We start from the raw sequence: 12,736 nt of genomic DNA, 5'->3' as shown, positions 1-12,736 counted from the left end.
CTGTGTCGTTTAACAATCATCTCAAATTAATTAGTACTTTACAGGACTTATGTTTTCTCATACTTTTTAGAAATCTTAAACTGCACAAACTGAATATGTCTTAGTTATAGAAAATTACCTTTAATCCAGCATAAGCATATCTTAATTAATAAACTAATATTTTCATCTTTTTTAAACCATACTCTAGACTAGTATTCAATATAATAACAAATATTTGAGTATACAGTCAAATATATGTATTTTGTATGTTGTGGTTATTTAGAACAGCTATGTCTAATATTAGCGAGGTTGAAACCAAAGTTTTAAACGCAAAAACATTTATGTCGGACATTCAGTGCTGCTTTTCTGTAAACTTAGAAGTTTGACAATGGTGTTTGGAATGCTGAGCATGATTCCACTGACTATCCAAACACCATTGTCAAACTTCTAGGTTTACAGGAAAGCAGCACTAAATGTCCGACATACACGTTTTCGCATTTAAAACTTTGGCCTCAACCTTGCTATTAATATATATGAATTTGTTTTGTTTGTCAATGTGATGTCTGATCTGTTATGATGGATTATTTTGTCTGTGATTATGGCCTCATCATAGTATATTTTGTTTTGTTTTCTTTGATGGTCTAAAAGTGTATTTGTAGTATGGTTGCTGGTTGTGTAATACTTTGTGTTTGCTATAAAATTAGCTGGAAACTAATGCAAAAGTTCAAACCATTTCTAAAATAATCATTTGGGTTTCTAGGCAAGTCTGTCATTTATTCTTTATTAATTGCATTAAAATATTTTTATTTATTCTTTATTAATTGCATTAAAATATTTTTAATAATCAATCATTCTAGTATATTGTAAATTATTTTATTAATTTTTTTTAGTATTTATTTAGTAAGAATAGCCAAAGTGGTAAAGATGTCAGTCTACTATTCTGAGAGACTCAAATTCAAGTTCAAGAGGAAACCTCAAAAATCTTTATGAATGGTCTGAAAGAAATCTGTTCAGTCCTATTTCTCACCATTGGCCTATTGTAAACCTGGCTAAGCCCATTGCAGGCATAAAAAAAAACAATCAGTACCCATAGGGGAGAAAAAGTTATTTCTAAAAAGAAAGATCTATTTCAAGAGGTTTTTTACAAGCAGATAAAAGATTGCCAAGTGATTTNTAAATCTCAAGCTTTTCAAGATGTTTGATGGAGTGCTTGTTAGACGTGGGTCTAATGATGGAAGCTTGGTCCCATATAACCTCAACTCCTTGCTGGTTGGCATAAGATGCTAAAACGGTGCTATTGTTGTTCTTTCTAATAGAGTATTTATGTTCTTTGGTTCTTTGTTCCAATCTTATCACAGTAGCACCTATATAAACACTATCTGAATCAAAACAACGATCTTTGATTGGTATGGAATAAATGCTGGAGGAACAGATTTTACATTAAGACTCAACATGTGAATAAAGTGCATATTACACAGACTACAACTATAGGAAATTTTGAATGAAGCAATGTCGTCAAGATAATAAATAGGAAAAATAAACATCAGCACACAAAAAGACTTCAAAGCTCTACTTTGTGCCTTAAAATCATTGCATGTACAAGGGAGGGGGAAAAAGAAAATGGTGGTGCCCACCATTTTCTTTTTCCCCTCCCTTTGCGAAGGCTTAAATGTGGTGTTTCTTTTATACTAAAATATTATTATTAATATGTATTATTAGTAACATTATGTCAATGTAAATCTTCGTGTGTTATAATAATTGTCTATTTTATTTTCTAATTTGTGTTTTGGAACGTAACAAGAGGGGCAATTAGTATATAAGGTGTGTAAAAGGATCATGGGAGTTTCTTCTGTTTGAAGATTTTGGCAGGAGTAAGAAGAAAGGAAAGGACCAAGAGAAAAGGGAATAAGAATAAGAAAAACTTGGATTAAAGGCAACTAGTCTTGTATGTATATTTTCACTACAACCCCATTTTGGCTGTATTCCTAGTGTTAATATACGATTATCTTTGTTCTTAGTGTTGTCTGTTTTTCTTTGTTTACTCAAAACACGACACACCACATATGGCGTCTGCGATAAGATGCAGCCAGTAGGGTCATAACTTGTAATTTTTATCCAGTGTTGCATTTAGGATGGTTTGTAAGATTTTTATATATCTGTATATATCATTGTCATTATGTCGGTTAATGTACAGGGAGACACTAGTGAACTGGGAACTACTTCCAATAGTGAAGGTGAGCCACCAATTATATCAGGGTACCTCGGAATGGTCCCGTTCTTTTCTGGTGAATGTGGTTCAATAAATGTAATACAATTCTTTAGGTGTTTTGAACAAGTGGCCTCCCTGGCCAAATGGCGGGATGCATCAACCCTGATAGTTACCTTAAGGGTCAGGTTGAAGGGTAGACCATTAATACTGTTCTGTGAGAATGAGGCAGTGCATGGTGAGGACTGTGAAAAGATAAAAGGGGACATGATTAGTGAGTTCTTGCCCAAAACTACAAATGCTGCGGTGAGGAATTTATCCGCACTGAGCAGAGAAAGAGTGAAAGTGTGAGGGAGTTTACTGTGAGAGTCAAGTCTGCCATGGAGGTTTTAGAGCTTAGCTCACCTCAGTACAACAATATAAAGGGCGAAATGTTGAAGGAGCAATTTATTCAAGGGCTTGTATTGCCAATTCAGCAGGAGGTCATTAGACTAGAACCTAAAAATTTGGAAGAGGCAGTTAGGCAAGCAGAGAATTTTGTCCAGCAGAAGGAACGTTATGCAAGGGTGGAGTCAAAATGTGCGGTCATTTCCTCTGAGGGGGTTGCTGTGCACAAAGTGGAGGCTTGTGTAAATCAGGTTAGAGAAAATAGCTCATCATATGAAGATGAGATAAAGGAATTGAGAAGTAAGGTGGAAAGCCTCATGACATTAATGCAAAGTGCTCTGTTGGAAAATAGAAGAAGGGGTAGAACTCGACGGGAACAATCACAGTGCTTTGAGTGCGGAAATATGGGACATATTCGCAGAAATTGCCCCCGAAGAGTCAATTTAAACTAGAAGCTTCCCACCATGGGGGTCAACATGGCGGGAGTGAGTGCATCAAACTGACCGGTCTACCTGTGTGTAGGGGATGTATCGATGATTTGAGTGGTGTCTTCCTGATAGATACTGGGGCTGAGAAATCATTAACTGACCAAAACATAGTTATGTACCTGGACAGTCCAGAATTTCTCAAAATGGATGTATCTATAAAGGGCATAGGAGGTATATCCATAAGATACCAGAAAGTTATCAATATAAATGTAAGAACGTTGTCTGGCAAAATTATATGTCACCCATTTGTAATTCATGACACTGATAGCAATTTTGGTTATAGTGGCATACTTGGGATGGATTTTATCATGTGTGATTCAAGTATAATAAGAAGTGTGTCCAAGATGCTATGTACTGGTGCACAGGAAGAGGATATACAGACCAACAGCAAAATTTCGGTCACATGTAACAAGATAATCATCAACAGCGTAACCAAAAATATTTCTATATCTCATATAAACAGTGAATGGGAAGAAAAGGTTAGGTCTGTCATCTTAGAAAACTTTAACTGTTTTGCAATGGTCATCGAAGACTTAAAAGGGACTACAAAATTTATTCATGAGTTTGAACTCAAATCTGATAAGCCTATACACACCAAACAGTATAGAATCCCGCATGTGCTCCTTCCGAAATTAAAATCTAAACTTGAGGCATACTTGACTGCTGGCATTATAGAACAAAGTGTTTCACCATGGAACTCCCTGATCCACTTAGTTGAAAAGAGGGATGGTGACATCAGACTGACTCTCGACCTACGTAAAGTGAATAAGGTTATGGTAGGGCAGGACTTCCCCATGATGCATGTACATGACATCCTTGCACAACTGGAGGGAAGCTCTGTGTTTTCCGTGCTCGATCTGAGTTCTGGATATTACCAGGTACCTGTAAGGAGTGATCTGAGGGAGATATTTGCATTCTCAACACCTTGGTGCAAGTACCAGCTATGTCGGATGCCTCAGGGTGGTAAAAATAGTGGTCGATTCTTTCAAAAAATTATGAATAACATCCTAGCAGGTCACGTTGGAAAGGGGAGCTTCGTCTTTCAGGACGATATCGTGATATACTCAGTCAATGAACAGGATCATATCAAGCTTCTTGATGAGATCCTAAAAATTTTAAGCAAATATGAATTGAAACTAAAACCTGAAAAATGTAAATTATTTCTACCAGAGGTGAGATATCTAGGACATGTCATTAGTGCATCTGGCATCTCTGTGGACCCTGAAAATGTGAGAGCAATTATGGAGGTTGAACGGCCAAGGAATGTAAAGGGTATTAGAAGCCTTTTGGGAATGCTTAATTATTACCGCCCATTTATAGAAAACTTTTCTAAATTAACGGAAAACATAGTGGAGCTGACAAGGAAAAGGGTGAAGTTCAATTGGGGTGAACCTCACCAGGCTGATTTTGAGAAGATAAAGAGAGCATTGACCACAGCACCCATCTTGTCCCACCCCAATTATAAGGAATTTTACTTATTTACTGATGCAAGTGACAAATGCATAGGAGCTGTACTTAAGCAAATGGACGATCATGGTAACCTCCTACCAATAGGATATTATAGCAAATGCCTGAGAGGAGCCCCTGTAAACTATTCAACAGTGGAAAACGAGTGTATGGCTTTGGTGTTTGCACTAAGACACTTTCGCTATATGGTACTAGGAAGGCCTATAAGAATCTTCACAGATCATAAGCCACTAATGTTCTTAAAAAATATGGAGAATTGTAACCGTAGGCTCATGAGGTGGGCAATGGAAGTGGCCGAATATAATTGCATTGTGGAGCATATAAAAGGCAGGGATAATGTTATGGCAGACTTTCTGTCACGTAATTGTAACGCAAACCAGATGATCAATCATGTGGTCAATGGAAATATCAGGGATTGCATCATCAAATCACAGGAGGATGATCCAATATTTGGCCCAATAAAGCAGGCGATCCGAAATAATACTCATAATGAAGATAAAATAACCCTACCAATAACTGACTTTGATGTTATTAACAAATTCGCTTTTCATAAAAGGAAAAGGAAGCAACAGGAGGGATAATAGAAAGGAGTGTGTTCGTGAAACCGCAACTAGGGCAATTATTGGTTTCTTTCATGAGAGAGATTTGGCGGGCCACATGGGCGTGGAGAAGACAGTAGATAACATCTCTAGGAGATACTATTTCCACATGATGTGAAAGAAGGTGAGAGATTACATCCAGTTGTGTAATACGTGCCAAAAATATAACAGACACATGGGGAAAGCCCCCATTCAAGAATTCAATCCTGCTAAGTATACAATTCAGATGATGTCTGTTGATTTAATAGGGCCCCTTCCCACTTCTAAACAAGGTAATAGATACATCCTTGTGTTCGTCGATCTCTTTACGAAATATGCGGAGGCTATACCAATTCAGAGGCAAACTTCTGAAATAATAGCTGATGCACTGTTTAATCACATTGTCTGTAGATTTGGGTGTCCGAAGGAGTTGATCTCAGACTGTGAACCTAATCTCACTTCTAATATTATGGAGGACGCCTGTGAGGTTTTGAATATTAAGCACAAGCTGACTACCTCATATAGGCCAACATCAAATGGCTCGGTGGAGCGAGTAAATCAATGTATAATCAATATAATCAGTAAAATATCAGAAGGTGATAAGGAGAACTGGGACCAATACATCTTCCCAGCAATGTTTGCATATCGTAATACTGTCAACTTCTCCACCCATGAGCCCCCAAACTTTTTAATGTATGAATTTGACCCGGTCCTACCGGGAGAAACTGCCATTGAGGATACAAGTAATGTGAGATGTACTGATGAATATCAGTCTGAACTAATAGAAAGACTAAAGTTTGCCAGGGATGCGGCCTTTGAGATAAGTCGGATGGAACAAAGGAAGTCCATTGAATATTGGAATAAAAACCGGAAATTGAGGAGCCTGGGTATTGGACAGTGTGTCTGGCTCTTGAGACCACCTAATGACCCAAAAAGAAAAAAAATTTTCCCTTCACTACAAAGGTCCATTCCAAATCATTGAAATTATCAACGAAGTGAATTATAAGATTCGCGGAATGCATGACGGTGATGTCCAGACTGTCCATGTTGATATATTAAAACCTTTTTGGGGCCCAGTTACAGCCAGGAAGGATGCACGTACATCGGAGGGCAAAGTGAAGCCCTGTGGATGATTTCAATCTTTGGGATTATGATGATGAATGTGATCAAGACCCGAGATCAACCAAGCGAACTGAACCTGGAATGCCTCAAGGTGAATGATCCCTTAGTAACACGAAAACCCTGAAACCTTGCCCATACAACTTACATGGGAGAAGAATCAACTACCGTGCCATGGTTCGGGGAAATAGAGAGTGATACGTTATCATTCACTTTTATGTTATATCTTAAGGGGGGAGATATGTGGTGGTGCCCACCATGTTTTTTTTCCTCCCCTCCCTTTGTGAAGGCTTAAATGTGGTGTTTCTTTTATACTAAAATATTATTATTAATATGTATTATTAGTAACATTATGTCAATGTAAATCTTCGTGTGTTATAATAATTGTCTATTTTATTTTCTAATTTGTATTTTGGAATGTAACAAGAGGGGGCGCTAGGGGAAATTAGTATATAAGGTGTGTAAAAGGATCATGGGAGTTTTTTCTGTTTGAAGATTTTGGCAGGAGTAAGAAGAAAGGAAAGGACTGAGTGAAAAGGGAAGAAGAATAGGAAGAACTTGGATTAAAGGCAACTAGTCTTGTTGTATGTATATTTCCCATACGACCCCATTCTGGCTGTATTCCTAGTGTTAATATATGATTATCTTTGTTCTTAGTGTTGTCTGTTTTTCTTTGTTTACTCAAAACACGACACACCACAGTACCTTAATTTGGCTGAACATTAGAACATCTTTCAGCAGAATCAGTGAAAGAAATTTGGGGCAATGGTTTATGAATCGAGGTTTGACGTTCTGGTAACGTAATAACCATTTGAGTTTTTTTTTGGTTAAACGAATCCCCTACTTTTGCAATTGAGAAACAACTGGTTAAATTTATCTGACCAATGGTTTATGAGTTAGTAAGGAGAGAGAAATCATTGGAGGGGGTGGGGTGTCCGGGTTTTCTGATAGTTAAGCATGTTCTTGTAAATATTGTATTTGTAGAAAAAATTATTAAAATTGATTTGGTTTATTTGGTTACGGCAATGCAGCACATGAGTGACTGCCAAGTTACATCCTGAAAAGACTTATGTAAAGCTGGTCCCAATTTAAGTGTTACTAACATGAAGAAAATCCAGAAAACTCCACATGGACAGTCCATTGGCCATGCACAAACCCAAGACCGACTAACAGTGTTCGGTGGTTTTATCCACTCGGTTAATGGAGGGTATTTATTGGGCTGCAATTTGAAAGAATTGTAGACCTATAAATTCCCAATGTCATCCATCTGTCTCTGTCCTTCTTTAATCTCAAGAACAAAATCAGATAGATGAAAGTCGAGACCAGACATGGAAATCGTAAAAGAAAAGCACCATATTACCTATATATGAACTTCTGATTTGTAACACAAGTCACATTATTTCAATTCAAAAATTTTCCACTGAATGGAGTTAGATATATAGCTGGCACAACTCCATTGCTAACAGAAAAAGTATGATATACAGGGGACTATACTCCACACAGGCAAGTGCTATGTGCTACCTGTCAAAGTAATAGCACATCTATTTTGCACTATATCATTGTCACAGTATTTCAGTACATATAATATACAGTAAAACCTGTCTATGGCGACCACCCACGGTTCCTTCAACAAGTGGTCTTTTAGACAGGTGGTCGTCCAATACAGGTGGTGCTGTAATACCGTATTTCCGTATGTATTTTGTGCACTTTTTAGCCATTTCTACTAAGCAAAACTCAAGGAGAGCAAAAATAAGAGAATTTTTTCAACGATAGGACTATATTGGTATTGTATTTTATTCTTATCAGATAACCCGATTTACAGGAGTTGTCATGATATTATAAGACAGATTTATCACCAATATTTTAAAGATTAATATAATACTCGCATTTTCTCGATTATAATGCACACTTTCTTTTTTCCGACTTAATTAATTCGACTCGGTTCTTTTCGTTCGCTCCTCAGTTACGTGTATTACATCATCAATATTCAAGCGCATCCTATCTCTCCATCACTTTGCTTTTGGTTTTCATTAGTTTAATCTTATTTTAATTTTAAAAATACTGTACTTTTTTAATATTTAATATTTTCTTAATTAATTAAGTACAATAAGAAAAATTATTAATTAATAATAAAATGATTTTATTATTTTATCTCATTATACGATTTCATTACAATCACGGAATCGAAAAAGGAAGTAAAACTGATTTTTGCATTAATGCATTTATTGTTTTTTGAATATTTTACCTGAGAAAATACTCGGATATTATTTTTCTAAAAATATCGTGGAAAGACCTACCTGTATTTATTTTAAAATATTTCATATAGTTTTAATTTTATTACTATAAAATTGCATCAGGGATGTAATTTATTTCCGTTATTATTGCATTATAATTTTTTCTGCTCAGGATATGCATCCACTGGGACTTAAATATAAGTAATCAATAATAATAATAAATTAAATTTGTCTGATTGCATTTTCAGGAAAAAAATGAAACTCAAACAGTTTAATTTAAGAATTAAAGTAAACCTTTGCGAAAAATAAAACAAAAAATTAATAAAAACTTTAAAATTATGAAAACAGACCAAAGTTTGTTTTTTAGGCAAAAATAGGCAGCAACGTCAAAATAAGCATTTTTAGGCATTATAAAATACCATTGTTTCGGTCTAAATGTTCATGAAAAGTGTTCGTACAAAATCTTAGCCAAGTATATGCCAAGGAAAAAATAGGCATTTGCCTAAAATCTGCTGTCTACTGATGAATTAAAATGGAGGAATTACAATAGAAGTTGAGAAAAGTTGTTGACTCTTGTCAATTATTTATCACATTCTCATTTATTTGTGTTTTGTTTAAAAAACATGAAATTTCTATCTCCTGATATCATACTTGGTATAGTCAATAACATGGCAATCATAAAATATTTATGTATGTATTGCATAAACTAGTAAACTGCATCTTTTCATCAATTACTGTTTGATACATAAACCAAAATTGCATTCAGCATATATTTTTTTCAGATATATTGCTTTTGTTCCAAATTTAAGTATTTTAATTGCTCAGTAAACAGCAGTTTTCTTTTAACATACATATATATTTTTTAAATAAAGAATCTTCAAATACCGGATTAAAATACAAATATAATCCTTCATCAAACCCTTTAACCGGTATTAAACAGAGTAAAATTACATGCAAACGTTTTCGGATCCCTCCCTGGGTCCTTTCTAACGAATTTTAAGAAGAATAGTTGCTTGAGAACGGACCCAGGGAGGGATCCGAAAACGTTTGCATGTAATTTTACTCTTGTTTAATACCGGTTAAAGGGTTTGATGAAGGATTATATTTATATATTTTTTACTCTGCGTAAAACACTTTGCATAATTGGACAGCTGATTAACTGAGCCCATGTTCTAGTCCCAATTAACTGGAATCTACTGTAATTCTAATTTTCTATTACTTTATTCCTTTACTATTATAAAATATTAATATCATAAAATGTGCAACTCATGAACAAACTGAAAATATGAACAATTTCATTTGTAATTTATATTGCAAGAAATTATAATTTAAAAAGTTTAGTTTATACAACCTAATTTATAATGTTTATAAATTAAAATGAGAAAAAGGATCCTGTCATATAGAATTGATTTTTAGGATTACAGTATAATATATTACCAATTTTAATCACTTACCAATTTCCAAATCCAAATTGTTCAATATTTTCTAAAAGCCTCAGCTCTTCTTTTGATTTCCAGTCATGAGGTGGATTAAAGATTGGAAAATTTCCACAATCCTGAAAATTATTTGATTAATAAGATAATCATCATTAGTATTATCTGAATTTACTAGAAAACTAAATAAAATTAATTAACATTTCACTTTGAATTAATTTTACTTAATCACATAAAAATTAAAATACAGTAAAGCGTCGTTTATCCAAAAGTCAGTTATCTGAAACATTGGTTATCCAAAACCTCAGTTATCCAAAAGAATTCCAGTTGGCAAATTTAAATTTTTGCTAGTGCTGTGGCACTGCAATCTTTGTCTATGTCTTGGGCTACTCCAATATTTTTTATGTTTGTGTATGTGTTTTAGCTGGCAGCACTAGCACTTTTGTGTGGTGTTTTTCTGAGGACCATGTGTCCTGCTGAATCAAACGTTTTTGATACTAGATTAACTTCTAAAGTATAATTTTTTTTGTTTTTATATTTTTCAATATATTTATTTTGTTTGTAAAAAATAAAGAAATAATTTTTAACGATACAATAGCCACGATTATTATTTTAAAAAGTTTACATTGGGCTTAACATCGATAAAAATTCAATGCAAAACGACATGCAACGGAAAAAAATTTCAACACGGGATATATTAATATATTTTTTCATACATAATCGGTTATCCGAAAAATAAGTTAACCGAACAACCTCAGTCCATAATTGATTCGGATAAACGACACTCTACTGTACTATAATTTATCAAATAAAGTTGAAAGGGCAGGTGATTACCTCTTCAAAAAAATAACTTGAATTCAGAGCAAAATACATTATTATTCAACTTACAAGGCAATAAGTAAAGAACATATTGCATAACATTGTACAAATTATATTCATAGACAATTACCAAGCTTTAATAACAATTATTGTCGTCAAAATATGATATTGACGTTTATTGATAATAAATAAACTTATCTGGATATAAAATAAAAATTAAAAAATCTGGAACAAAATATATTTAATTATTAAAGACTAAATACAAAAAAGATATTTGATGTCTTCTGAACATCAACTCACAATCACCAAACATGATAATTCCGGATTTTTTAATCTTTATTTTACAAAGAAATTAAACCACCACTCAAAACTAGTTATACTTGATAAATAAAAGCAAAATAAACCAATAACCAGTACAAAAATATAAGATAGCTAATGTTTTTGCCCATGTTAAACAGGAATCTTCAGGCTAACTGACCACCACAGCTGTTAAAACAACAGGGGATTGCCATACATGTTTTAAGAGGTGACATAAGAGAGAAAGAGAGTGGTAGAGGGGTGTTTGATGTAGAATCCTTCCCACTGGCATGAAAGTTGATCTATGAGCTGTATTTTGTTTGGGATAAAAAAAATATATTCAGGTACAGTACATCTCTGGAGTAGAAGGGGTTAACATACTATAATTAGTATAATAGTAGTTTAAAAAAATTGTGATAAAAATTCTAAGCTGTATATTGCTGAAAAAATAATAATAATCCTTCAACACAATTTTATTTGCATGCAAGGTGCTCGTTAAGGAGTTACAAAAAAAATTTAACAAAACTTTTTAAAATGATGTGGCTTTTATTAACCTGCTTCCTAGAACAATTTTGGTGATAGCTGGTTGGCCAAAACAGTACATGCATCAACCTACTACTTGGTAACCTGGGTTCAAGTCTTCACCAGAAACCTCATATTTTTCTTGGACAGTCTGTCCTGGATATATATAGTACCTGATCCCTTAGTATTTGATCACATCCACTGCAGGTCTGGCTGAACCCATAATGGGCATGAATAAAAAGTCATTTTAGTATCAACACAAAGGAGAAAGTAAAAAGAGAAATTAAAAGAAAACATAATTTTAGTTCTGTTTCGCATTGATATTTATACAGTATAAGTTATACATTTAAAGAAAGGAAAAAAAACTAATAGAATAAAATGCATTTAGCCATGTAGAATTTTAGAATTGATATGTCTGTCACTTTTAAATAATAATAATAATTCCTCATTGATTTTGAAAAAAGGCATAATTTTTTATTAGCTATTCTGAATTTTGAGTTAAGTTATGATAAGAGTAATTCTGAAGAGATTTTCATGGTAAAGTATCGATTCATATAATAGATAAATTTCTATCATTGCAGAAAAACATTTTAACTATTTTCCACTTAGAGCACTGTTGTAGTTATGTCAAATATTTGTGAAATCAGAATTTAGTAAGTGTTGCTTAGTTCTTCATAGAAATTATCATCATCTAGAACAGTGATTCCCAATTAGTTTTTCCTGCGTACCACTTCAAGAAAGAGCTCAAACCCGTGTACCCCTTATAGCAGAAATTCATATTAATCCATACTAATATTTATAAATTCGAATGCAATTCTGCTGTCTGTCACCTTTTCACTTCTAAACCGCTGAACAGGTTTTAATAAAATTTGGCACAGAGATTGCTTACATGTTGGAGATGGACATAGGCTACATTTTACTGCGAGAAAATATCTTACTCCCACGAGAAAATTCGATATAATGCAGGCGAAGCTGTTGTTAGACAGCTAGTGGTAAATAGAATAAGTTTTTTTACATTTATTACTTTTAAAATATAATTCTAATAATAATAAAAATAACATAAGGTTATTTAATTTTAATACGACAAATGTGCACGATTTTCTTTGCACAACTTTGTAAAATCTGGTTGCTTTTTGGTCAGCTTCAGTCTCGAGTCATCTTCGAGTTGAAGTCGGTGACGATGTTTAGTTTTCATGTTTGTCATGGC

The 12,736-nt window shown here is 33.9% G+C and overlaps 1 protein-coding gene across 1 annotated transcript in view; it reads right to left on the bottom strand.

Moving 5' to 3' along the window:
* Positions 1-9,908: 9,908 nt before the first annotated feature.
* LOC111625157 (transcriptional adapter 2B-like) overlaps positions 9,909-12,736 on the bottom strand; it is a 38,157-nt gene continuing 35,329 nt past the window's right edge. The window contains exon 3 of the mRNA XM_023368209.1: positions 9,909-10,013. Coding sequence (XP_023223977.1) covers positions 9,909-10,013 — 105 coding nt within the window. The remainder of the gene's footprint in view (positions 10,014-12,736) is intronic.

Source organism: Centruroides sculpturatus, unplaced genomic scaffold (assembly GCF_000671375.1).
Source record: "Centruroides sculpturatus isolate CEXI.00-Female unplaced genomic scaffold, Cexi_2.0 scaffold439, whole genome shotgun sequence".
Taxonomy (NCBI): domain Eukaryota; kingdom Metazoa; phylum Arthropoda; class Arachnida; order Scorpiones; family Buthidae; genus Centruroides; species Centruroides sculpturatus.
The sequence above is the reverse complement of the archived record's forward strand: the minus strand, read 5'-3'. Positions and strand labels throughout refer to the sequence as shown.